Source organism: Pteropus vampyrus, unplaced genomic scaffold, assembly GCF_000151845.1.
Source record: "Pteropus vampyrus isolate Shadow unplaced genomic scaffold, Pvam_2.0 Scaffold122, whole genome shotgun sequence".
Lineage (NCBI taxonomy): Eukaryota > Metazoa > Chordata > Mammalia > Chiroptera > Pteropodidae > Pteropus > Pteropus vampyrus.
In genome coordinates this window covers 1774304-1799934 of record NW_011888903.1, presented here as the reverse complement: position 1 = coordinate 1799934, position 25631 = coordinate 1774304, and the positions used below count along the sequence as shown (strand labels likewise).

Genomic DNA, 25631 nt, shown 5'->3' with positions numbered 1-25631 from the left:
ATATCAAGCTGTTCGCCAGCATATATGTATACTTTGAGTTTCAGATTCATTGTTTTATCTGTTACATAATTAGTTTTCTATGTTTCTGTTCTGTTTAACCTGATTGCCATTATGGATAATAGTACTTTCGTGTGTGTGTGAATATTGTTTCGCTATGGCTAACAAAATTTTGTATGAATTGCTTGCAAGTTGTTTGAATTAAAAGATACGTTCTTTTTTTAAAGAAGTTAACATAATTTTCTTAATAAATAATTTGATTATAAAGATAATAATTAAATTCATTTATTCATTCAGCAGATATTGTGTATCACCATGTACCTACCAAGAAGTCTTCTAAACAGTTGAGAAATAGTGATGAATAAGATAGACAAGGTCCTTTCTCTTAGAATGTACATTATAGAAATACGTAGATAGGAAGCTGTTAGTGACAGAATATACTTTAAAATTTAAAAGGTAAACCTTAAACTTTTTTTTTTTATTGAGGAAAGGATAATAATACTTCAGTGCTCTAATAATGGCAGTTGCAAGAAAATTATTATACTATATGCTAGAAAATTATTTTCCACAAACTTTTTTCTCTTAGAGCAGTTTCTTTTAAATAGTGATGAATTTCAGAATTAATTATTAATACTGTACATGTGTCTTGAATCCTTGCCTGATTAAGAAACCAATTTTGTTTTGTATTTCCCTCAGTAGTTATGAAATGGGAAGGAAAAGGCTTTGGACATCATCTAGTTTAACTTTCCTGTTTTTGATACAGACACTGAAAGAAAAATCAAAACTGAGAATCAGAACAAAGCACTGTTTTTTTCTCTTATCACCCACTTTTAAAGGCCTTTTTTGACTCTCCTTATTTCATGCAGATCTTAAGTTTTATTTTTATACTAAAATCATCCATGACCTTAACTTGCACTTAATAACAGAATGGAACTCCAGTACTTTGTCTGAGTCAGAGGTGTGAACTCTAGTCTGTAATGTCCTTTCATCTAGGTCTTAGAATAATGGCTTAACATCCCATGAGAATGACATTTTTTTGCAGTTTATCAAATTATCATTGAGCAAACACTTTCAGAGTGCATACTTGTTACTATATTATCATTTTAAGCCAATTTTATGAATTGACAGACTAAAACATTTTTTTCTATATTGGCTCATGAAATATTTGACAATCCTAAAGAAAGATCTACTCCTTGTATTTGGGTCAAATTAATGTACCATCCAAGTCAAGCTGTGGATTGTTAGGGTGAGAAAGTATTCCTCCTGTTCCAAGAAATTAGCACATGACTTATAAAAAGCCTTTAAGTGACTATACAAAATATTCAGCCTAGCACTTTTGTTAGCTTTCTTCTTTCTTACAGATTCCACACCAAATCATCCATCACAAACAACACCAGCCCAAAAGAAAACACCCAGTTCCTCATCTCGACAAAAAGATAAAGTTAATAAACGAAATGAACGTGGTGAAACTCCTTTACACATGGCAGCTATTCGAGGAGATGTGAAACAAGTCAAAGAATTAATAAGTTTAGGGGCAAATGTGAATGTGAAAGATTTTGCAGGTAAGACTAGTTATTAAAGCCTAATACACAGGAACTAAAATTTAAAGTTTGTCATCTAAACAGCTCTGGTTACAATTTAATCTACATTTTTAATTCTTCTTACTGAAACAAGTTTTAAAACTGTACATTATTATGAAACTACTTTGGAGTGTATACATAAAAGCCTGATCTCTGCTAAAATTCCATGTCAGTAATTACTCAAATTTTTAAATATTAAACTTAATTTTAGTTGACAGGTTATAATATAATTCTTTATCCAATATAGGTTCTATTCTAGGTGAATTAGAGTTACACAGTGTCTTCAAAGTAGTTAATTTAATCAAGTCTTTCAAGAACATGTATTAACTTGAACATGAAAACTATAAAGGGGTGGTGGTGGTGTTTTATTTTAATTAACTCAAATACTATACCAGTATGTTCTTATTATAAAGAATTCAAGCAAGAAAATTATGTAAGAAAAAATATAGAAATTCTCTTTAGTTTCACATATTACACTCTCCTCCCCTTAGTTTGTTTTCTGCACAATTATTGTTAATAATTTAGAAGTTATATTCATGCATTTTCATTATCGTATATATAAAATGAACATATTTATATGTACATATATGTAGGACTTTTTAAAAAATTGAACCATTTAATCTATACCTATCAGTCTGTAGTTCTACAACCTGCTTTTTTTACTTAATGTCTTACAGCTATTTTTGTCAGTACATGCAGGTAGTTCTACTTCATTAATTTCAATGGCTGTATAGTATGGATTCCATGGACAATACTTTAGTGAACACTCCTGTAGAAATATCTTTATGTATAGTCACTGAAAGATTTTAGTATTTCAGTTAGAAGGGAAACAGCTAAATCAAAGGAGATGCATATTCTTAAAATTTTGAAATACAGGCAAATGACCCTCCAAAACTACTTTTATCAGTTTACCCTACCATCAAGAAAGAGTACTGTGTGAAAGAGTATAGTATAGTACTCTTTCCACACATCTTCACTAAAACCAGATATTATCATTTTAATTATTAATTTGACGATTGAAGAAAAGATCTTCAATTTGGATTTTCTTTATCAATAGTAACAGTGAATATTCCTTCTCGTGCATATTATAAATTAATATGTATTCTGTGAATCACCAGATCCAATTCTTTGCCCATTTTCCTTATGGTTAATATATAAGAAAGAGCCCTTCATTTTAGTGTACATTTTAATTCTCTATTAAATACGTGAAGATTTTCACTGTCTATGGCTGTGTTTGAATTTTCATTACAGTCGTACTAAAATTTTTTTATGTAATCATATCAGTTATTGTTTTATGTGTTTTTTGGTACTTTTTTAAGAATGCCTTTTCTACCCTTATATCATAAAGCTATACCCCTATATTTTCTCATTTCAAATTTTGGTTTTGTTTTGCTTTTACTCACAGCCCTACTATAATACACCTGGAATTTATTTCTCTATTTGAATGGGGGAAGAAGGGGTGATATTCAGCAGTGGTCCCCAACCTTTTTGGCACCAGGGACCAGTTGGTGCTCCTATGAGAATCTAATGTCTGATGATCTAAGGTGGAGCTAAGGTGGTGATGCTAGTGCTGGGGAGCAGCTGAGAATACAGATGAAGTTTCACTTGCTTGCCAGCTGCTCACCTCCTGCTGTGTGACCTGGTACCGGTCTGCAGTCTGGGGGTTGGGGACCCTTGATATACAGGATCTACTTTAAAGAATAAGACTTAAAATGCTCAGCATCCATTCAAGAGGAAAACGTGATATTACCTATCAGAAACCAAAAAAATTCACTTTCTCTTTGACCTGACAATCCACTTCTAAGCATTTATCTGAAATGTTTAATCATGGATGTACATGAAGATTTAGTTGTAAGGGTATTTGTTGCAGCATTGTCTCTAATATTTAAAAATTAGAAATAATTTAAATGCCCAGTAATAGAAGCTTATTTAAATAAATGATGGCATTTTTGTTCAGTGCCATACTTTGTTGTAGGAAAGTTTAATGACATGCAGGATTATTTTCACTGTAGAAGCAGTTAAACAACTTTCCCAGTTTTGTTTTAAAATTATAAATATGAGAGGGAATCTAGTTGGATTTATGCTAAATTATTTAAATTATTATATCTGGGTGGTGAAATTATAGGTAATGCTTTTCTGCTTTGTATTTATGTTTTCTAATTTTTCTCTGATGAACATATAACTTTTTTATTATAAAAGTAACTGAAATGATAAATTTATTTCAGTTAAAATAAGTATTAAGTTCAGAAAAGATTGTATTGACCTAACAGATGAAAGCCCTTAAAACATAGCGATTTTTGTTTACTGAAAGATCCTTACAGGCTTTTTAACATTTCGCCTTCTTTTTCTATTCTTTTTCCATAGCTCAGATCATTATAAATTATAACAAATTTATGTTTATTGGATAAACTTAAATGTTTAATACTTTCATCAAATAATTTAGCCTTAATGGAAATAATATATTAATCATGAATGAAGCTTCTGTAAAATTAGTGGTGTTCTTAGGTATTTATTTCTTGTTCATCACTCCTTTTCCCCTCTGTACTATGTGCCTTTAGAATCATTATATCACTCATGGTTATGTATAATTCAATATATATTGAATTAGTACAAATGAACTATATGGTTAAAGTAGTATTCTGACTTTAGGTTGGACACCACTGCATGAAGCTTGCAATGTTGGATATTATGATGTTGCTAAGATACTTATAGCAGCTGGAGCAGATGTTAACACACAAGGATTAGATGATGACACTCCACTCCACGATTCTGCTAGTAGTGGGCACAGAGATGTAAGTATGATAGAAAAATCAGTAACATATATTTTCAAAATATAAATTCAACCCAGAGTTATTTAGTTCACTTCTTAGTCATACAGTCTCATGTCATATTTCACTCATTACCTGATCATCTCATCTGTATTTTATTTTTCCTTTTTTGATGCCTTCAGATTGCTGATTCCTATCATAGTCAGATTTAGCATTATTTTTTCATAAAATGTATTTAATTTGAAATTAAATAGGTTGGCAAAATTATTTCAAGGCCATTTTGTCAGATAACTTGATGTAGTGATTAAAGTGGATTTAGAGTTAAAATTTTAGTGTCATACTGCCTGTTTTTTTAGACTCGTTAATATTTAATGATTCCTCTATTCATAACATCTATTCTAGCATTTTAGCTGACATGATTTAATATATTCGGATGGCTTATATGCATATAATAAAAGCATGATATAACCAAACATTACGTATGCTTACAAATTAATGGTATCTTTAAACATCATGTTTATTTATTTGTTTTGCTGTAATATTATGTACCATGCTGGATTTTTTAATCCATTCACATTTTAGTCTCTGGCATGTTGATATCAAAGCTAAGCCATTCTTAGTTTTAATGAAGCTTGTGTTGTAAGTATGTTTAATGCCTAATTCCATTGCTGTAACCTGCTTACAGCCAGAGCAAGTCAACCTGGACATTATTAGCAATGATTCTAAAGCAGGATTTAATTTTTCAAATAAATAGGTTTTCTCTTTTACTTAATTTTTACTTTATCAAAGAATAGTTGCACATAGTTTAGAAAATTAAAAAGTACTACTCAGCTTATAAAGATAACTGCAGGCTCCCTCCCATGCCTCCCCATTTCCTAGTACCTTTAGTCAAAGGCAACTAATGTAGGTGTTTCTTCTAGTAGTTACCTCTTTGTTTCTAACAGATGCAAGCTATTCTGCTTTCTAATTTTTAGTCATTATTCATTGACCTCCTGCAAAGGATATTATTAAATATTGCTGCTACAGAGACTCAGAGAGTGTACTCTGCTTTGGATCTTTGTTTATTACTTGAGTTAATATATTGCCGTGTTCTGTTTCTTTGTTTAGTTTTCTGTGCGTCTATTTTTGTTCTTCCTTAATCTCTTTGATATAATTCCAAAATGCCTCTAAATAAGATCAAACATATTGATCAGTTTACTGTTTTTGAGATGCACTTCTGGCATTTCTCATATCCTTATATGCAAAATATCTTGTATCCTGCTCTGATTGGGACTAATTGTTCTCTAGATCTGTAGGATGATGCTGTCCTGGAATATTTTTTTTGCTAATAATCCCACGTGGGATTCTCACAGTCTCCCCATGAGAGTTCCAGTTTCTTTGTGCCCATCTGAACTCCCCGAAGATATTAATTAAATGATTTGTTTTACTTCCTTCATGGCCTAAGATCCTTCGTGTTCCTACTCTGTTTTGATATATTATTCAGATTAGAGATCTTCTGCTGACTTCTATTTATTCATATTTGAATGAAGCTCTGAAAAGCCTGATTGATAAGATCTATGCTTTGCAGAGTTTTTTTGGCAGGTGGGCTTCTCTGTAGTATGCCTGGATAAGATGACTGAGAAATTTCCCTTTTTTCTTTAGCAGCAAACATTCCCTACCTTATCGGGGGAAAAAATTGAATTTGGAGTGAAGATAGATAGGAATTCAGTCCTGGCCTGGATAGTTTATCACCTGTTTGATCTTGAACAAAACACTTTTCTCCTCTGAACCTTCTATATCCTAGTCTTTAGTTTATGCAATAAATAATGTCTCTCTAAAGGGGATATTTTGGAGGAAAAACAAGATACTGTGCTTGTAAACACACTCTGAAATCTGAAATTTTAATAGAAATGTCAGAGGTAAAAGATTAAAAGGCTACCTTTATATTGGTGTTTTTCAAATAAACATTTTGGAAACTAAAATTTGGAAACTAAAAATGCTGTTTTTCTGATTTACATTTTTCTATAAGGTATTTTTCTTGATTCTCAAAGTTCTCATTTTGAAAAAAAAGGTAGCTTATAAATGTTATTTTTGCTAAACTGGTTCTTGCTTACCATTAGACCAGTCTTTTCTGCTCTCTTGGCGTTTCATACATACCTGTATGCTAGCACATACTACATTATTTTTTTACTGATGTACTTGTCTGTTTCCTGTGCATACAGGCTTTTTGTATTGTTTTGTGTTAATGGCCCCTCGAACCGCTTGTCACATAGGAAACACTTAAATTCTGCCTGGATTTATGTATGGGTGGGTAGGTGGGTGGGTGGGTGGATGGATGGATGGATGGATGGATGGATGGATGGATGGATGGATGGATAGATAGATAATTGACTGAGGATAGAGAGAATGCTACAGACTTAATCCATAAAGCCTGACAATATGTAGGGTATATTTCTCTTTCCACAGAATTTATCAGAAACTGACTTATTTTCTGGCTGTGATATTTTGAATATGGTATTTTTTGCCCTTTTTTAAAAATGCGATTATTGACAGTTCATCAAAGATGAATAGTTTTCTTTTAAATGTGATAAAGATTTCCTGATTTCTAAATGTAATGTTAAAGAATTATGCCTTGTGAATAAGATATGTTTCTATGAATACAAGTTTCTAAATATGCACATAGCTACAAAATATCTCCAGAAGCTGATCTTTGCACTTACATACTTACAAGAACTCAAACAGTATTTCTAGTCTCTTTCCAGAGGGAGACTAGCATATTATTTTTAAGAGACTTTTGCTTTTCCTCCTACCAACATGCCTAAGATAGTAGGAGTAACAATTCAGAGCTCTCGAGAACTATTTTCTCCTTTTTCTTTTACTCTTGCTTGTGGTGGAGAGAAATGAGAGCCACCAGAAACTATCATTTGTATATGTCTATACCATGTATTATGAGTCTCTATCAAAGAACTGGATTTCTTTCACTCACAATGCTCACAACTTCAACCATCCATAAAACATTTTTAAGGTGGAGAAGTATAAAGACAGCAGTTCTGTAACCTGTTCTGAGTTACTTAGAGTAAGACCTCTCTAAGTAATTTAACCTAGCTTACTAAGAAGCTCATCTTTGACCTACCTTTTGCAAAGGCAGAATACTCTGTGATATTCATTTCCACAGTAGCTTTCTTCCGAGTTCTGTTTTAGATAGCCATCTTTATTTTCTTCTTGTCTCATCATTTTGATCTACTTCTAAATTTATTGCCTATGTTTTAAGCAACTCTAAGTTACTTGAAATCGTATTTAGAATAAATAATTATTTACATAGTATGATATATAAAGTGTTGGTTATTTACGTTAGGGGTTTTGTAACATGTTTGAATGAACCATCTGTCCCTGACTGATCATCAAATGCTTAAAATGATGGGAGATTTTAAAGGACATAGACTCACAAGGACAAAGAGCAAAAGAAACAAGAAAACCAACATTTTAGAGATGGGGATTAGAGGAATGAGTGGTTATTGACCTAGAACAGGGTTTGGCAAACTTTTTCTGTAAAGGGGCAAATAATAAATACTTCAGCAGCCCACATGCCATCTCTACCTCCTCTTCCTGCATCTCTCTTTTCTCTTACTCCTATTTTCTCCTCTGTACTTCTTCTCCTTTATCAATCCTTTTAAGAGTATTTTAAAAGAATATGAAAATTATTTTCAGTTGGCAGGCCAGATTTGGCCTGTAAGCCAAGTTTACCAACTCCTGATTCATAGAATTCAAGAAAATGGAAACCAAAACCACTCCAGCACAGAATCACAGAAAAACTGAAGCTGGAAATGATGGCACTGGGTACTTCTGGAAGTGCCCATTGAAATAGGACAAAATGAGAGCATAACATCTTTTCCATTTTCATATCCCCTTCCTAACCTTACATAGCCAAATGATTGCACCTCTCCCAACCCTGGCAGATGATTGGAGGTTTATTTCCTGACAAGTATAAACCATATATTCTGTACTGATGTACCACAGTAGTTGAGAGTAACGGTTAAGTGTAAATTAATTAGGTAAAACCTGCTGAACATTAAGACCCAGCTTCCTTTCAGCAACCAGAATGCTGACAGGCTTTATTGTTTTAAGCATGAGTTGAAAGATTTCTCCACAGGAAACTGAACTAGCCAAGGACAGGAGAGTCTGATGAAATGACCCAGTCAGATTACACTAGCATGAAGTCCATCTCTCAACAAGTTCAACCCATGTCTGCATAACTTTCAGTAAGTCTTTTAGTGCCTTACTTTTAAATGTGAACAGGCAAAGATCACCTGACATTCAAGAAAAGTCTCTAATATGGATAGAAAAGACCAAACAAGCAGATAGAATAGTAGGAACATGGAGGACACAGTAAGGTCAGGAGGAACTTCCAAAAGAACTGTTAATGTCGTCCCCTAAAGAGGTAAGAAAGTTTATTGTAACCATGAAACAAGAACTTGAATGCATTAAACAAGAACAGTCAGTGAAGTAAAAAAAAAAAAAAAAAAAATTTTGGAAATTAATAATAGCAGAAATAAAAAATGGAGTATTGAAAGTTAAAGATAAATTTGAAGAAGTCTCTTAGAAACTAGAAAACAACAAATTGGGAGAGGGGAGATGAGAAAAAGATTAATTCAGGAGATCTCTTTTTCTTAAGAAGCTTTCTTAGAAGACGCAACAGTGGAAACAGAAAGGACATTATCAAATAAATAAAACCAGAAACTTTCCCAAAACTGAAGGAACATGGATCTTCAGATTGAAAATGCAATTGAATGCACAGTACAATGAGTATAAAAAGATCAAGACCAAGGTACATTGTGCTGGAATTTCAGGACAATGTGGGCAAAGAAGCTAGACGATAATGGAGTGATGCTTTTAAAATTGGATGGAAAATTATTTTATATCTAGACTAAGTATTAATCAAGTGAGGATAGGTTAAAGGTATTTTCTGACATGTAAAAAAAAAAAATACTTACTCAACAATCTCCTGTAGTTGGTGATTTAACAAAATGAGGGAATAAACCAAGAAAGAAGAAGGATCTGAAGAATCCAACACAATTGAGGGAAGGGTAGGATAAAGGAAGATGCCAAGGCGACAACTGGGAAACATATCTAGAGAGCAACCAGTTCATTTTAGAGCAAATTAGAAAGAAGGCTTGGAGTAAAGTGTCAAAGGTGTATTATTCACTGAATCTTTGTTATTTTTAAATACCTTCATTTGTTAGAAATTAATAATTTACAGTATCTTGTTTAATATTATTTCTTTTAAAAGACACGATATACAGGCATATCTTGGGGATGTTGCCGGTTCAGTTTCAGACCACTGCACCTGCAAGTCACACAAATTTTTTGGTATTCCAGTGCATATAAAATTTATGTTTACACTATACCGTAGTCTGTTAAATATGTAGTAGCATTATATTTTAAAAAAACAATGTACATACCTTCATTAAAAATATACTCCATTGCTAAGAAATGCTAACCTTCATCTGACTCTTCAGTGTCATAATCTTTTTGCTGGTGAAAGGTTTTGCCTCAATATTGATGGCTACTAACTATTGATGGCAGTTATTGAAGGTTAGGGTGGCTTTGGCAATTTTTTAAAGCAGGACAGCAATGAAGTTTGACTTCCCTTTCATAAATGATTTCTCTGTAGCATGCAATATTGTTTGATAGCATTTTCTTCACAGTAGAACTTTGAAAATCAGAGTTAATCTTCTCAAACTCTGCTGCTGCTTTATCAACTAAGTTTATGTAATATTCTAAATCCTTTGTTGCCATTCCAGCAGTCTTCACAGCATCTTCACCGCTTGATTTCATCTCAAGAAACAAATTTCTTTGCTCATAAAGTGCAACTCATACATTAAAGTTTTATCATGAGATCGCAGCAATTCAGTCACAAGGTTTCACTTCTATTTTCTGGTTCTCTTGCTCTTTCCACATCTGTAGTCACTTCCTCTACTGAAATCTAGAACCTCTCAAAGTCATCCATAAGGATAGGAATTAACCTCTTCCAAACTCTTGTTAATATTATTTAGACCTCTTCTCACAAATCATGAATGTTTTTAATGGCATCTAGAATGGTGAATGCTTTCCAGAGGTTTTCAGCCTACTGCACTCAGATCCATCAGAGGAATCACTGTAGCAGCTATAGCCTTACAAAATGTATTTCTTGAATAAGACTTGAAAGTCAGAATTAATCCTTAATTCATGGGCTGCAGAATGGATGTTGTGTTAGCAGGTATAAAAATAACATTAAACTTGTTGTATATCTCTTTCAGAGCTCCTGGGTGACCAGGTACGTTACCAATGAGCATAATATTTTTAAAAGAATCTTTGTTTCTGAACAGTAGGTCTCAGCAGTGGGCTTAAGTACTCATTAAACCATGTTATAAACTGATTTGCTATCATCTAGTCTTTGTTGTTCCATATAGGGAACACAGGCAGAGTAGATTTAGCAGAATTCTTAAGGGCCCTAGGATTTTCGGAGTAGTAAGCATTGGCCTCAACTTAAAAAGTCACCAGCTGCATTAGCCCCTAACAAGAGAGTCAGACTGTCCTTGAAGCCAGGCTTTGATTTCTCTGAAAGTCTCTTCTATGAAAATCCTGGATGGCGTTGTCCTCCAATATAAGGCTATTATGTCTACACTGAAAATCAGTTGTGTAGTGTACCTACCTTCATTAATTATCTTAGTTAGATCTTCTGGATAACTTGCTGCAGCTTCTGTATCGGCACTTGCTGCTTCACCTTGCACTTTTATGTTAGTGGAGACAGTTTTGTTCCATAAACTGACCTCTCCTTTCTTCAGACTTTTATTCTGCAGCTTCCTACCTCTCTTAGCCTTCATAGAATCAAAGAGAGTTAGAGCCCTGCTCTGAATTAGGCTTTGACTTAAAGGAATGTCGTGGCTGGTTTGATCTTATATCTACACCACCAAAACTTTTTCCATATCAGTAATTAGGCTTTTTTGCTTTTTATCATTTGTATATTTGCTGGAGTAGCACTTTTAATTTCCTTCAATCACTTTTCCTTTGCATTTCAACTTGGCTAACTATTTGGCCCAGGAGGCCTAGCTTTTAGTCTTTCTGGGCTTTTGATGTGCCTTCCTCAGTAAACTTAATCATTTCTAGCTTTCAGTTTAAAGTGAGAAATGTATAATTCTTCCTTTCACTTGAACATTTACAAGCCATTTTAAGGTTAATTGACCAAATTTCAGTATTGTTGTGTCTCAGGAAATAGGGAGGCCTGAGGAGAGGGTGAGAGATAGGGAAATTACTGGTCACTGGAGCAGTCAGAACACACATTTGTCATTTAAGTTCACTGTCTTATGTGGGCATGGTTCATGGTGCCCCAAAACAATTACAGTAGTAACATCAAAAATTAGTGGTCACAGATCACCATAACAAATGTAATAATAATGAAAAAGTTTGAAATATTGTTACAATTACCAGAATGTGACACAGAGACACAAAGTAAGCAAATGCTGTTGGAAAAATGACACCGATAGACTTAACTTGAAACAGGGTTGCCACAATTCTTTAAATTGTTAAAAGAAAAAATATATATATTTGCAAAGAACAATAAAGCAAAGGGCAGTAAAACAAGATATGCCTATATTTTCTAAGTACCATAAATCACCAGTTAAGTGTTGGGAATACAAAGAAGAATAAAGACTTTCTCCCACATAATGTTAATCGACCAGAATAAGGTGAGAAATGTGTTTGTTAATTATATAGATTTACATATGACAGAGCACACTAATGCAATGGGAATAGAAGCTCAAAACCGGAAGAAATGGTAAGCAAGTAGAAATAATAACAATTGGCCACCTATTTGATGTAGAATAGGAATGAAAAACAAAAGGCAGTGATGACTCCCAGCTATCTGGCTTCAGTTACTGGGTATATTTTGGTAACAGTCACCAAGAATGGAAATAGATAGATGAAAGATAAAGGTGCAAGTTTAATGAACTTTGGGACCTATTTGTTTCAGCTATTGTATTGAAATACAAATATATTCAGTTGAATATATCCGGTGAATATTTAGATATTTGGGTTTGGAGCTCGAGAAAGATAGCTGGGATAGGTGGGGTAAACTAATCAGGCAGATCACTTCATAAATTATATAAATGTCTAACCACTCTGTTATACACCTATAATATTGAATGATAATACTTTTAATTAAAAAAAGTTTTTAAAAGGGCTGAGAGAGCAAGCAAGTGAATGAAAATGAATGAATGGATTGCATAATTGCCATCACATTCAAACAGAGGGCGTGAGATCTCCAAAAAGATGATATAGACTAGAGCCATGAGACAGTGAATCAAGGACAGCCCTAAGAAAACAGTCATTGGCTAAGATCTTTACATATCTCAGAAGATCCATTTCATAGGACAGATGGTAGCATAATTTTTGGTAGAAGAGTGAAGGGCCGATAAAAAAAGGCCACAAGGGTAAACATTTTTGTTCAGGAGCTTGACTAAAGGAAAGAGACTAGAGGGAATACCCATTTGAAGAGTTTCTTGTTTTATCTGTTTCATTTTTTTTTTTTGCACCATTTTTCTAAGGTGAAAGAGTCATGAACTAGAAAGATTGACTTCTAGAAGGGAGCCAATCAAAAAGAGATTAAAAATACAGAAAGGAAGAGGATACGAAGCAACAAACAAAAGAAAAAAAATTATGACTAACCAGGCGGATTTTGCTTTTATGGAGCCCAAAGCTTACATAATTTGGTGGGAGGAGAGATGGTTTCTTTTAAGAAAAATTTCCAAGTAATGAATATGAAGTTAGATATCGGGCCTTGGGACCATGAAAGTAAGGGGATGTGAAGTTTAACTTTGAATAGTTCTGTTTTGTAAATTATCATAAATTTATGTCAGTTTATGATAGTTTAAATTCCTGGGAGATGGGGAAAGAATAAAATTTAAGAGCATTGATAGTGATATTAGCCTTAAACAGAAGAGAAATACTTTTGAGACTTTCTTTAGAATAGAGTTAAGCCTTAAACAACATGGGTTTCAACTACATGGGGGTTCTTTTCAATAATACAGTAAATGTATTTTTTCTTATGATTTTCATAATAACATTTTCTCTGCTTTATTGTAAGAATACAGTATATAATACACATAATACGAAATGTGTTAATCAACTGTGTGTTATCTGTAAGGCTTCTCGTGAACAGTAGGCTATAAGTTAAAAATTGGAGGAGTCAAAAGTTAGACAATCGATCGGTGCCTCAGATCCCAACATTGTTCAAGAGTGAACTGTATACATTACAAGATGCCAGAGAACTTGTTATTCATGTTTATTGATTTATCACCAGAACTTGGAGCAGTGATTGTTAATAAGTACTCAATAGATAATTTGTTGAACGTATGATGTAAAAGGAAGAAAAATGATGAGATTTAGTGCTAAAATAGCCGGGCTTAAATTTTAAGGAGGAAATTTCTTTGTAATAAGATCGTCAGACAGGGGATGGCAATTAAAATGGAATTTTTAATTGGAGAAAAATGATTTAGTAGAGATACTGAGGAATGGAGAGGCAAAGTAGCTCTGGCAGAAGGATATTATGTTACCAAGAGAATGGTTGAAATGATACACTGTGTAAAGGGACTAAATCTTCCTACTTTTTAATGTTGCAGATAGTGAAACTATTACTTCGTCATGGTGGAAATCCATTTCAAGCTAATAAACATGGTGAGCGTCCAGTGGATGTAGCAGAAACAGAAGAGTTGGAATTGCTGCTGAAAAGAGAGGTGCCTTTATCTGATGATGATGAAAGTTACACAGGTATGTTGCAGATAATCTGTATTCACCTATTCGACATGATATTTATTTAGAACTTTCTACTTTATAATACATAAAATATTTGAAAACCTTAGAACAATGCTAACTAGCTAGTAAGAATAGTGAATTTAGTAATCTAGCAATTTTCTACACGTTCTCTTTGTAAATGGAGTCATAATGCCATTGTCCTAACTGCATTTTTTACCCCATAAATTGCTGATATTACATTCAAGCCCACTGTAGAACCTCTCCCCATTAATAGCTACCACCACTGCTGTTCTGACTTCATTCTTTTATAAATTAGAGAGCTACTAACCAAACCCTTCCTGTCTTATCCTGGCATTAATGAGTCTTCTTTGCATTTTTACTTTTGTCATTTAGGTGGTTGAACTCTGGTCATTATGGCACAGTTTGTGGCATCATAGAGGGCACAATTTTTAAAAGGAACAGTCCAAAGGCATATTTCGGAAAACTTTTGGCATGTTTTTTTTAAAAATCCAAAAACAATTTAAAATATAACAAAAAACTTCCTTGTATTGAAGACAGTTTTTTTAATACGGATTAAAAGCATTCACCATATTTCAGCAAAAATCAATGAAAAATAATTTAATAAGTCTTAACTGGTCTATCTCCACAAAATCTTAAAGAATTCCTACAAACAATTAGATAACATTACTATTATATTATTATGTGTAAGGGAATAAAAATCAAACCATACTCAGTCTCAGTCATTACCAGAACGCAATAGAACAGCATCTCTAGTTTTGAAGCAAAGGGGTTTACCTTTTACTTTTTTTTGAATTGTGATACAGTTGACATATAACATGTTAGTTTCCAGTATACAACATAATGATTCGATATTTGTATACATTGTAAAATGATCACCATGATTAAGTCCAGCTAACATCCATTGTTATACATAGTTAACAATTTGTTTCTTTTTCTTCGTGACCAGGACTTTTAAGATCTCTTAACAACCTACAAATATGCAATACAGTATTACTAACTTTAGTCACCATACTGTACATTACTACCCCATATCTTATTTTATATGGAAATTTATACTTTTTGACCCCCTTCACTCGTTTCGCCCACTCCCCCTACCCTGACTTCTAGCAACCACCAATCTGTTCTCTGTAAGCTTGGTATTTATTTTTAGGTTCCACATATAAGTTAAGTTATACAGTATTTGTCTTTCTCTGTCTGACTTACTTCACCTAATACCCTCCAGTCCATCCAGCCTGTTGCAAATGGCAAATTTTCTTTCTTTTTTTTTTTTTTAATGGCTTAATAGTATTTCATTGTGTATATGGACCACATCTTCTTTATCCAGTCATTCATCTATGAGTACTTACCTTGTTTCCGTATCTTAGCTACTGTAAATATTGCTGTTCTAAACATGGGGGTGCATATGTCTTTTCAAATTAGTGTTTTTGTTTTCTTTGGATAAATACACAAAAGTGAAATTACAGAATCATATGTTAGTTCTATTTTTTATTTTTTGAGGAATCTGCATACTGTTCTCCATAGTGGCTGCACCAATTTGCATTTCGACCAAGAGTATACAAGGTTTTCTTCTTTTTTTTCCCATATTCTTGCTAACACTTGTTATTTCTTGTCTTTTTGATAATAGCCATTCTAACGTGTGAGATATCCAATTGTGGTTTTGATTTGCATTTCCTTAATGATTAATGATTAATGATGTTGAGCATCTTTTCCTCTATCTGTTGGCCATATGTATGTCTTTGGAAAAATTTCTATTGAGATCCTCTACACATTTTTCAGTCAGATTGTTTGTTTGCCGTTGAGTTGTGTAAGTTTTTTATATATTTTAGATATTGACCCCTTATCATCCATATGATTTGCAAATATTTTCTCCTATTCATTAGGTTGCCTTTTTGTTTTGTTAATGATTTCTTTTGCTATGCAAGTTAAAATCCCAATATTTTATTATGAAAATGTTCAAACATACAGTTCAAAGAATTATACAGTTAACACCCTTTAGCCACCAATTACATTTTACACTTAACTTTTTGCTGTATTTCCTTTATTACATTATCACATATCTATCTACCCATCAGTCTATCTTATTTTTTGATGCATTTCAAAACAAGGTGCAGACCTCTCTAAATGCTTTAGCATGCATTTCATTAACTAGAGAATTTAATTTTTATGTATGACTTTTTTAGGTAATATTTACATTTGCAAAATGAATAATTCTTCATTAAAACATTCTGTGAGTTTTGAGAAATGCATAGACTTGTATAATTTAATCTTTTTAAGATACAGAGTACCTCTGTCACTTCAGAAGTTTGTTATGCCCCTTCTTAGTCAATCCCTGCTCTTACCTGATCATTTATACCCTTTATGGTAAGTAAATATTGTTAGGCAGGAATCACTAATAGCTGATAAATCTAGGAGGAATTTTTTGATGAAGAGCAGGGTATTTACATTGCCTGTTACAAGAGAGAAAGGAAATAAAACAATGCTTATACAGTAGTGAAATTCAGCAGCACCTGAACTGTGTGATCAAAATTAACATCATCAAAGGAGGGGCAGATGCATATCCTGTGCCTTGAGATGTGATACTGTGAAAAGGATATAATAAAACTTTTGTAGCATTTTGGCAGAGAATGCATAATCATAAGGAACGGCTTAATTTTTTAAAAAACAGTGAAAGATTAAGAAATGTCAGTGTCATGAAAATCCAGTAAAGGCGATAGAAATGTTCCAGACTATCTAAAGAGATAATAAATAAAAAAGGCAATACCTGCTTATAGATTGGATCCTGTACTGGAGAAGAATAAATAAAAATGACATTATAGGTATTTAAGAAGGAATATGGACAACAGATTAGTGTTGTTAGCACTGTAAATTTATGAGGTTGACAACTGTATTGTGATGATGAGAATATCATTATGTCTTAAGAAATACTTACTTCTTAGGAAATATTCACTGTGAAGTATATAGGGGTAGAGAGCCATGATGTATGTAATTTACCCTCATATTTTTTAGGAAAAAAAATATGCACACACACATATATGTATGCGTGTGTGTATACACACACACACACACACACACACAGAGAGAAAGCAAATTATAAAGCAAGAGTAAAAAAACATTAACAATAGGCAACTCTAGATAAAGAATATATAGTTTAGTATTTGTCTAATTTTTGTCAGTTTGAAATTATTTTCAAACAATTTAAAATACATACAAATACATACAATTTTCTTGCTTTGACCATTGAAAAGAACTAAAAGCAGTGACTAAGACCATAGCAGTAATCATTCCTAGTGCCAAGATTATAATCTTGAAATATTTTCTACTAAAAGAAACCCAGTGCTTCTTAGAAAAAATAGATGATTCTAAGACTGGGGCAGGAAATGTATGATAAGATGAGCTTAGAACATCTTGTCATTGCGGAGTTCAAGAAAGCTATGAAAAGCTAATGTAAGGTCTTAGGAGACAAATTAGACCTGTTTCCCACTGGCCAAAGATGGAATCATTTGAGCTTCAATAAGGGTATTCATTGCAAAGATTTGAAACCCATTAAATATGTTTAAATCCATCAGTCCATAGTGATAAATTTTTAAATTAATTTATCACAATTGGAGAACGAGTTTGTTATCTTAAAAATTAGACAAAAAGTGAAAAAATAAATTAGTTATTTTATGTGAATTCTATCATTGGGAAACCTCATTATAGGTGAGACGTGTGTTTGTTTTCTTGTTTTGTTTTGTTTCAGTAATATCCAGGTAAAAGACAGGGAAAAAATTAACTGTTTCACAACCCCCAATTAGTTAATATATCTTAGAATTAAGCATCAACAGTTGCTAACAGTAAATAAAAAGAGAAAAAAATTGCATGCTCCTTGATGAAAGAATGCATTCCACTACCACTCTTCGGTCCTCAGGATCCAGCTGCCATTTGCAGGAAATACCAAAGTCAGAGGAACATACTTAACTGCACCAAGCAAAATCCAGACTGGGAAAGTCAAATAGCTTGGGTTCTTCAAGAGATAAATTGTATGGAAATGAAAAAGAAGCACTTATAGAAAAAAAAATTAAATGCCTTAAAAAGCATATCAAACTTTAAAAAATAGGCAAGACTAAAAAAATTAAATGCCTTTAATAGGTGATTTATACGTCTCTGGGGGAATTTTATACAAAACTTAGTTAAGTGGCACCTATAAGATCCAGGGTGCGTGTGTGTCTGTTTAATACTAAGAAATTTTTTATGATATGTTTAGGGGAAAAAAAACTGATTCTTTTTAAAATAGTTTTGAGAAGGGACCAGCAATGGTGATAGTTCCTTTATTTCACCTAGGAAATGATCAGGGTTTCCACTTAACTATCACCTATCAAAAAGTAGGACTAATTATAGAAGGAGATCAGGGGTAGAAGGGTGACTAAAGAGGGAAAAATATAACATTGGTCAAGGGTTGACAGCAATATTTGGTAGTGGTAATGTTAATGAATGGAGTTAAAACTATAGGCAAAATTGTAAAAAGGACAACTTTTTAGTATCTATTTTCATTCTCCAGTAAATGTAAACTCCTTACGTGCTTTGTACACAGATATTGCTAAATAAATATTTATTGAATTGATGGAGAGGAATTACTGTCCCTTAGGGATTAGGCCAGGACTCTCTAACTCCCGCAAATTCAAGGGAATAGCTGAACATGTAGGACAAGTTCATTGTTGAGACAGAGAAAGTTTGAGAAGACCTAGAATCAAACACCAGGGAGGCTTCCTCCTAGTGCTTCAACTGCTAACCGACAGGCATAGGTGTGAAGCCCACTTTATCTCCACCACCTGCAGGAGATCTGCCTCCTGGACTACTCCAATGTGGGGTTGTGATGAGTTAATGAAGAAGGACAACCCTCCAAGGTTACATCGAAACCAAGAGAACAGTCATTTTGAACAAACAGAATGTTAACCCAGCTAAATAAAACTACTAGAGAAAACATTACTTCAACAACAAAAATAAGCACTTAAGAAAATTCACATAAAGCACAAAAAGACTCGGAGCTAACAACAACAAAAAAACGATGATTATACAACTAGACAACTCAGTAGATGAATTGAATGAGGAATGATCACTGTTGTGACTTAAATTATTAGATTGGAAAATCAGTTAAATTCTCACAACACAGCAAAAATACAGAAAAAGTATCCTAAAGAAAAGATAAAAGACTTGAGTAGATCTAGGAGACCTAACAGATCTAATATGAAAATAATTGTTATTAATGGGTCTTTAAAAGGAAAAGAAACAGGTAGAGAATAGTCCACAGTTATACAAATAGAAGTCTATTAATTATAAAGTTCAGTGAACTCCAGGTAGATTGATGAAAACACAGACGTACATCCCTAGGCATATATTGGTCAAATTCCTTAGTTCTGAATGTAACAAGTTAGCCTACAAGGAAATATTTTCACTTTGGCATTGGACTTCTAACTTGCAACAATGGAAGATAGGCTAGAAAAAAACTGCAGCATAATCCTGTATCTTACCAAGGTATTATTCACCTGTCAGGGTAAAAGAAAGATCATTGCAGACATCTAAGGATTTAAAGGTATGTCAATATGTATATTTTTATATATATTTTAAAATAAATAATGGAAGAATAGACCAACAACTTATAAAAGTGGTTAACTAATAAGAGGAGTAGGGAAAGGGGAGGCATGTGAATTGTTACAGTCTTTTTGAAAAAACAGTCTAACAACAGCTAGAAAAATATAAAAGTTCTTTTAGAGATACATACTGAAATATTTCTGTATAAAATATGATGAATGAGATGTACTTCAAAATGATATAGGGGTAGGATGACGAGAGAGTATGGATTGACCCAAGATTGATAGCTATTGGAGCTGAGTGATGAGTACATGGGGGTTCAGTCACACTTCTGGAAATAGCCCATGTTTATTATAGCACTGTTTTGAATGGCAGAAGAAAAAAATAGTCTTCTATGGTTTCATAAATCAAAATATATAGCCACACCTTGGACTGTTGTACAACCATGAAAAAAATATGTCTAAATGCTGTACCAGTTACTTGGAGGAATTTTCATAAGATATTAGTGAGTTAGAAAAATCAAGATGAGTAATCATATCTCATTGGTATAAAATTAAGTGTTTTAAAAATCAATATGTATGTTTCATATGTACATATATTTGTGTATAGAATATTTGTATATATACATATATTTGTGTAAAATTTTATAAGCATTGGAGAAAATTCAGAAACATGTATACCAGGCTACTAATGAGGCACATGTAATATGTGGCTGGCGGGGGTTGGGTAGGGAGCGAGTGTCAGAGACAGCGATTTGGGTGGAGGGAATGGAGTTAGAGCTAGACACAATCATATGATGATATTTTCGTACACATAATAAACAAGACTCAGCAAATTTTTCTCTTGCTCTCCATCACTATTTTAATCCCCCTGTGTCCTTCCCTTCACAGCTAAGCTTCTTAACTTGCATTGTAGTGCACTTAAGGTGCACTCTATTGAATCTGTGTTTACTAACATTACACATGGTCTTCTAACTGACACATCCCTTAGCTGTCTTTTCAGTCTGTAGAATTTGACAGTGTTGACCACATTCTTTCTAAAATTCTCCTGTCTCAGTTTCTGGGGCATAATTCTCTCCTGGCTTTCATCCAGCTTCTCAGACTGTTCCTTCTCAGTTTCCTTCTAGAATCTCATCTTCATTTCTTTCTCATTCCCTTCCCATACACACCTATGTTGGTTTTTCCAAAGATTTTACTTTCTGGACCATCTTATACCATATATTCTCCCAGACTTACAGTTTTAACTACCATTTATACGGTGAGGCCTTACAAATATCTATTCCTTAATTTTCTCTTAACCTTTAAACCTATATATTTAGCTGCCTTCTGGATATTACCACTTAAGAATTCCCACAGAAATCTGTGTACCTGAATGGAACCTCTTTTTCTCCATTTACACTCGTTTTTTTCTGTCTCAATGGTAGTAGCATTCACCTATACATAGGTCATATACTTGGTAGTCATCCTAAACTCCTCTTCTTCCTTCAGCTCAGTTATTCTTGAGCACCCATTATGTATTAGACATTTAAGCACTGGGGATACAACTGATTATGAAAATGGGGATACTAACATAATCTATTAACCTCTGTCAATTTCTGCTTTCAAAGTACTTACAAATTCATCTACCAGTTACAAGCTGAAAGTCATTTGGACATCTTTGTGTTATGTGAAATCAGGATTATAGTAGCTGAAATTGCATTGACTTTCATAAGAAAGCAGGAAAATAAGATTTGAAAAAGAGAAAAATTTTATATGGTATGTTATTTTCCCATTTATTATGGATGTGAACTCTGGTCTGTTCAGAAAACAGTAACCATGAAAAGCAGCTTTTGTTATAAAACTTTCTGTTAGAAGTGCTGCAACAAATTTTTCCCATGGAAGAAGGAAGGTATCTTATTTGAACTTAACAGGTTTAATTAGAGAGGAACACATCTTCTAGAACCTTTTCTGATTTTCACTGATTTCGATTGTTTCATGTGTTCATGAGCTATGTATTGATTTTTCAGAATATTTATTTTCCACATGGTGAAAGTGCCTGAATTATTGCTTGATCAAAGTCTCTCAAGGAATGATGCAAAAATCGTCAGTAAGTATCATACAAAGATTTTGGAGTTGCTGAAAAAGACTGATGAAAATACCCAAATTTATTGCTTAATTTACATGATGAGGTCCTTCGTAGAGTTAACTTTATCAAACATCATCCAATCTAAATTCAGAATATATTAATATTTAATAGAGAATTAATTTCACTGCCCATAGATGTTTGTATGTTGTAAAGCTTGATAGCACTGTTACCCATCTAGTATATCATGTCATCTATGTGACAGATACACTTTAATGTTGCAAAATTAGAGAACATAACCAAGACTATGAATTTTAGAACTTAATAAATTTGGAGTAAATAAAAGGGAGTTATATATGTAGCATTTTAAATGCAGTTTATTCCATTTGGCATTGTGCTTTATAACAGTGCTACACAGAGTGGCTGTTCCACAAACTATTACTGGTTCTCAAGATAAGGAGCTTGTTCTAGAATGTAAGTCAGTGTATTGCTTCCTTCATCAAAAAGGAGAAAATGCTATGAAAAAGATGTCAGCTGAACTCAGTGTGCTAGTGACATAATTGATTTCCATTTTTGGTACAAGCTCCTTATTTTGTCATAGATTAGTGATAAACAATATGCACACTGGCCTCAGTTCATAGACCACACTGCATAGCAGTTTTATATCATGCATATCAGACATTTATGATATTGTTCTAGTACTACATGTCCTAGTTAGTACAGCTTATTTGCATACAAATGTGCAACACTTAAATTTGCATAATTTAGTCCTTCCCCCCCCCCAACTTCTACCCTCTTCCCATGGTTTCATTCCACATTATCTTCCTCTACAGAAATTCTATCTAATAATAGTGTTTGCTGCAAATAATTGCTTCTTGCTATCCTGCTGAAAACTCAGTCATACTGAGAGAACCAGATCACACTCATAAAACATAATTACATTAATGGAGACATGGATAACTCTGTGTCACCTAGTCCCCACCACCAGACTTTCAGATACTCATTAATTGCCAGAGTAGAGATTCTGTTACAGGTTTGCAGACACTGATTTTATTACTTAAACAGAGTGCCCAGTAGACAAAGTTGAAAATGCCAGTCATTGTCAAAAGATTTATTCACCTTTTTCTTATCTTACTTTGACTGCTAGTAATCTGGCCTTGTTTATTAAGCAGCTGCTATAAACTTTTCTCACTTGCATACTTCATCTTAACCAAGGAAATACCCGAAATGCTCCATCATAATAAATAGGCGAACTACTTTTAGAGTCTACTGTAAAATAGATTAGGAAGCTTTAAAAAAGACAGCGATATATTGTTGCTCACTGCTGTTTATTGAGTGCATTTCTGTGTCATGAAATACACAAAATGACCAGTATTTTGAAGCCTTCTTTTCTAAATATTAAAACAGTAAATTCTAACTATTTTAAACATATTGTCATAATTTGTGAAACTCATTTCCTCAGTTTTATATTTCAGGAGTTATGAAGTACAACTGTTAATACATGCATATATGGAATTATAACAGTTAATAAATCAAAAGATCTAAAAAACAATTATTTAAGCCAAAATATGCTAGAAATTTTTATTAAATGTATTAAATGATGTTAACAATTTAACCATAAGAAGTTCGAAGAAGCATTGTCACTTTAGGAGGTTTTAAAGCAAACTCTTCAATTTCAGAAGTATAAAAATACAGGAAGAAGTTACGTAGGGTGTGTGTTTTTGGAGTGTCAAAATATGTATCATATTTGAGCATTAGGAATATAGATTTGATAGAGCATTTTGTAAGGAAAGGAGGTTGGATATTAGTATATACATAACATTAAAGATTCCTCCATTTAACATGTAAAGACTATTTTATCTTCTTGCTTTCCAAATGGCACTTTTAAATCAGTTTTAGTATATATGTTAGATAATGGGTTATACCTAGTATGGAAAATTTTAATCCATTTATAACCCAAGAACCTCATTTTATTTATTTAGGGCTGTTATCAACCTGTTTTGTTAAACCTATTTCTGTGAGCTTGAGTAGCGGCAAGCACTGTGTTTGGTGTTTAGCACAATTTATTTTTCCCATATTCCTGAAGTATCAGTGTTTAGAAGAAATGAAAAGGTACTTACTTAGGTATCTCTTACGTGCAGAGAGCTGAGCATACAGCATGATAGGCAGTGAGATATTTTATTTAATGACCAATTAAAAGAAATTTCATTATAGTATTTTGCATTCTCTGCTTTTTCTCCTCTGCTTTGTGTCATATATGGTGCACTTTACACACAGTTCTGAATTTTAATTTTCAAACTTTTTTCTCAATATCATCATCTACTTTACCTGAATCTTAAACAAAACCTCTACAATCACTTATTTGAAAATCAATACTTTTAAATCAGATTTTATTATGTATTTTATGCGGGTTTATTATATCAACCTCATTCCAAAGCTCAAGAATTTTTAATTCTAGATAGTTTTTAAAGAAAAATATATGTGTCAAATTTTGCTAAGAAAAAGGGACAGAAATTATTAATACCTAAATTACGTACTACAAACATTCACTCTATAGCAGTGTCTATAAAAATTGCATATTTCTACATTTTTTAGTTGCTCATACATCAAAATTTATGAGAAATCATGATTGTAGCTGAGATGTTCTTTGGATGTATTTAAATTTTATGTTACATAAAATAGTCTGCTAAATATCTCTTTGAAATTCATGTAAATATAGTAAAGTAATTTCAAGTGAATTTGCCCAAAATATGTAAAATTATTTATTGCAGATACTAAATTTTTAATAGCTTTCTTGTTTAAATTATGTTAATAGGTTTCTTGTTTAAATTGTTAGCTTGTTTAAATTATGTTAGCTTTCCTTAAAAACTGAATTTCTACCAATGCCTAGCAACTTAAAGTGAGTCTGTCACATAATTATAATAGTTGAGATATTGCTGAATATTTAAGATTAAAACTCTGTAAATTGTATATTTGGGCAGAATCCTTAAAAAAAGACCTTTGACTTAAAACTGTTAATTATATGTGCACATGAGTTCAGCCTTAGCTGTATCATGCTGTCTGCAGAAAAATGTTTTATCTAGTCATAGTTAAAAGGACCTCCATGTAATATGTATATTTATGATGGAATAGCTGAGACTGGGTGATTTTGTCAGTTTCCTTTAGTGACATCAAAATTTTTGTAGTGATGCCAGTATTTTTTTGGGGGGGGCAGGATCTTGATTAATTTACACTTTATAGAATCAGTTTTTGTGTTACTGTCATCATAGTAGAAAGGCAGTGTATAACTAATTGAGGGAGTATACAAAATGCTATGATACTTTATTTCACTTATGTAGATTTTGCTTTTAGACTTAGTGTTTTCAACTGTTGATTATATTTTCTTTCCTCCCTAGCTCACCCCTGAATCCTTAAGTGTAATTCTCTTATCTGTACCTATTACTATAGAAATACAGTGAAAATATGTTCTCATATTGCATACTTCTTTCCAAATGGATGTATAACTACTTCTCTCTGATAAAGTACAATTGAAATACCTAACCTTTACTTTGTAAAATTGAGATTTGGAACTGGAGATTTAGATGAGACTATATAAAATTACCTAATATTTTATTTCCCTGTCTCTAAGCTACATTTCTCAATAAATTTAGGGATGTGGAAGCTGTAACAATTTGTTTCCTAAAATGCAAACGTATTTTTCTAATGTTACTGCTTTGACTAGGTAACATAAATAAATTATATCTGTATAATTCTTAAGTGTATTAGCTGTGATTAGTGAATTATTACAGAGCAAAGGAATAATACAAAATAGGCATAAGATAGGCCTGCAACAGTTGTGGAATACTCATCCCAATGAAACCATTGAGAC

General features: G+C 32.8%; 1 protein-coding gene across 5 annotated transcripts in view; it reads left to right on the top strand.

Annotated features, from left to right (window-relative positions):
• The window catches only part of ANKRD12 (ankyrin repeat domain 12), a 118453-nt gene that overhangs the window by 54555 nt on the left and 38267 nt on the right, over positions 1 to 25631 (top strand). For 4 of the 5 annotated variants that reach the window (XM_023534185.1, XM_011366162.2, XM_011366163.2 and 1 more), the window contains 3 exons: positions 1359 to 1559; positions 4227 to 4369; positions 13981 to 14128. In XM_023534185.1, coding sequence (XP_023389953.1) covers positions 1359 to 1559; positions 4227 to 4369; positions 13981 to 14128 — 492 coding nt within the window. Of the gene's footprint in view, positions 1 to 1358; positions 1560 to 4226; positions 4370 to 13980; positions 14129 to 21707; positions 21788 to 25631 lie in introns of those variants that run through there. The other variant, XM_023534186.1, reaches the window with a different exon arrangement.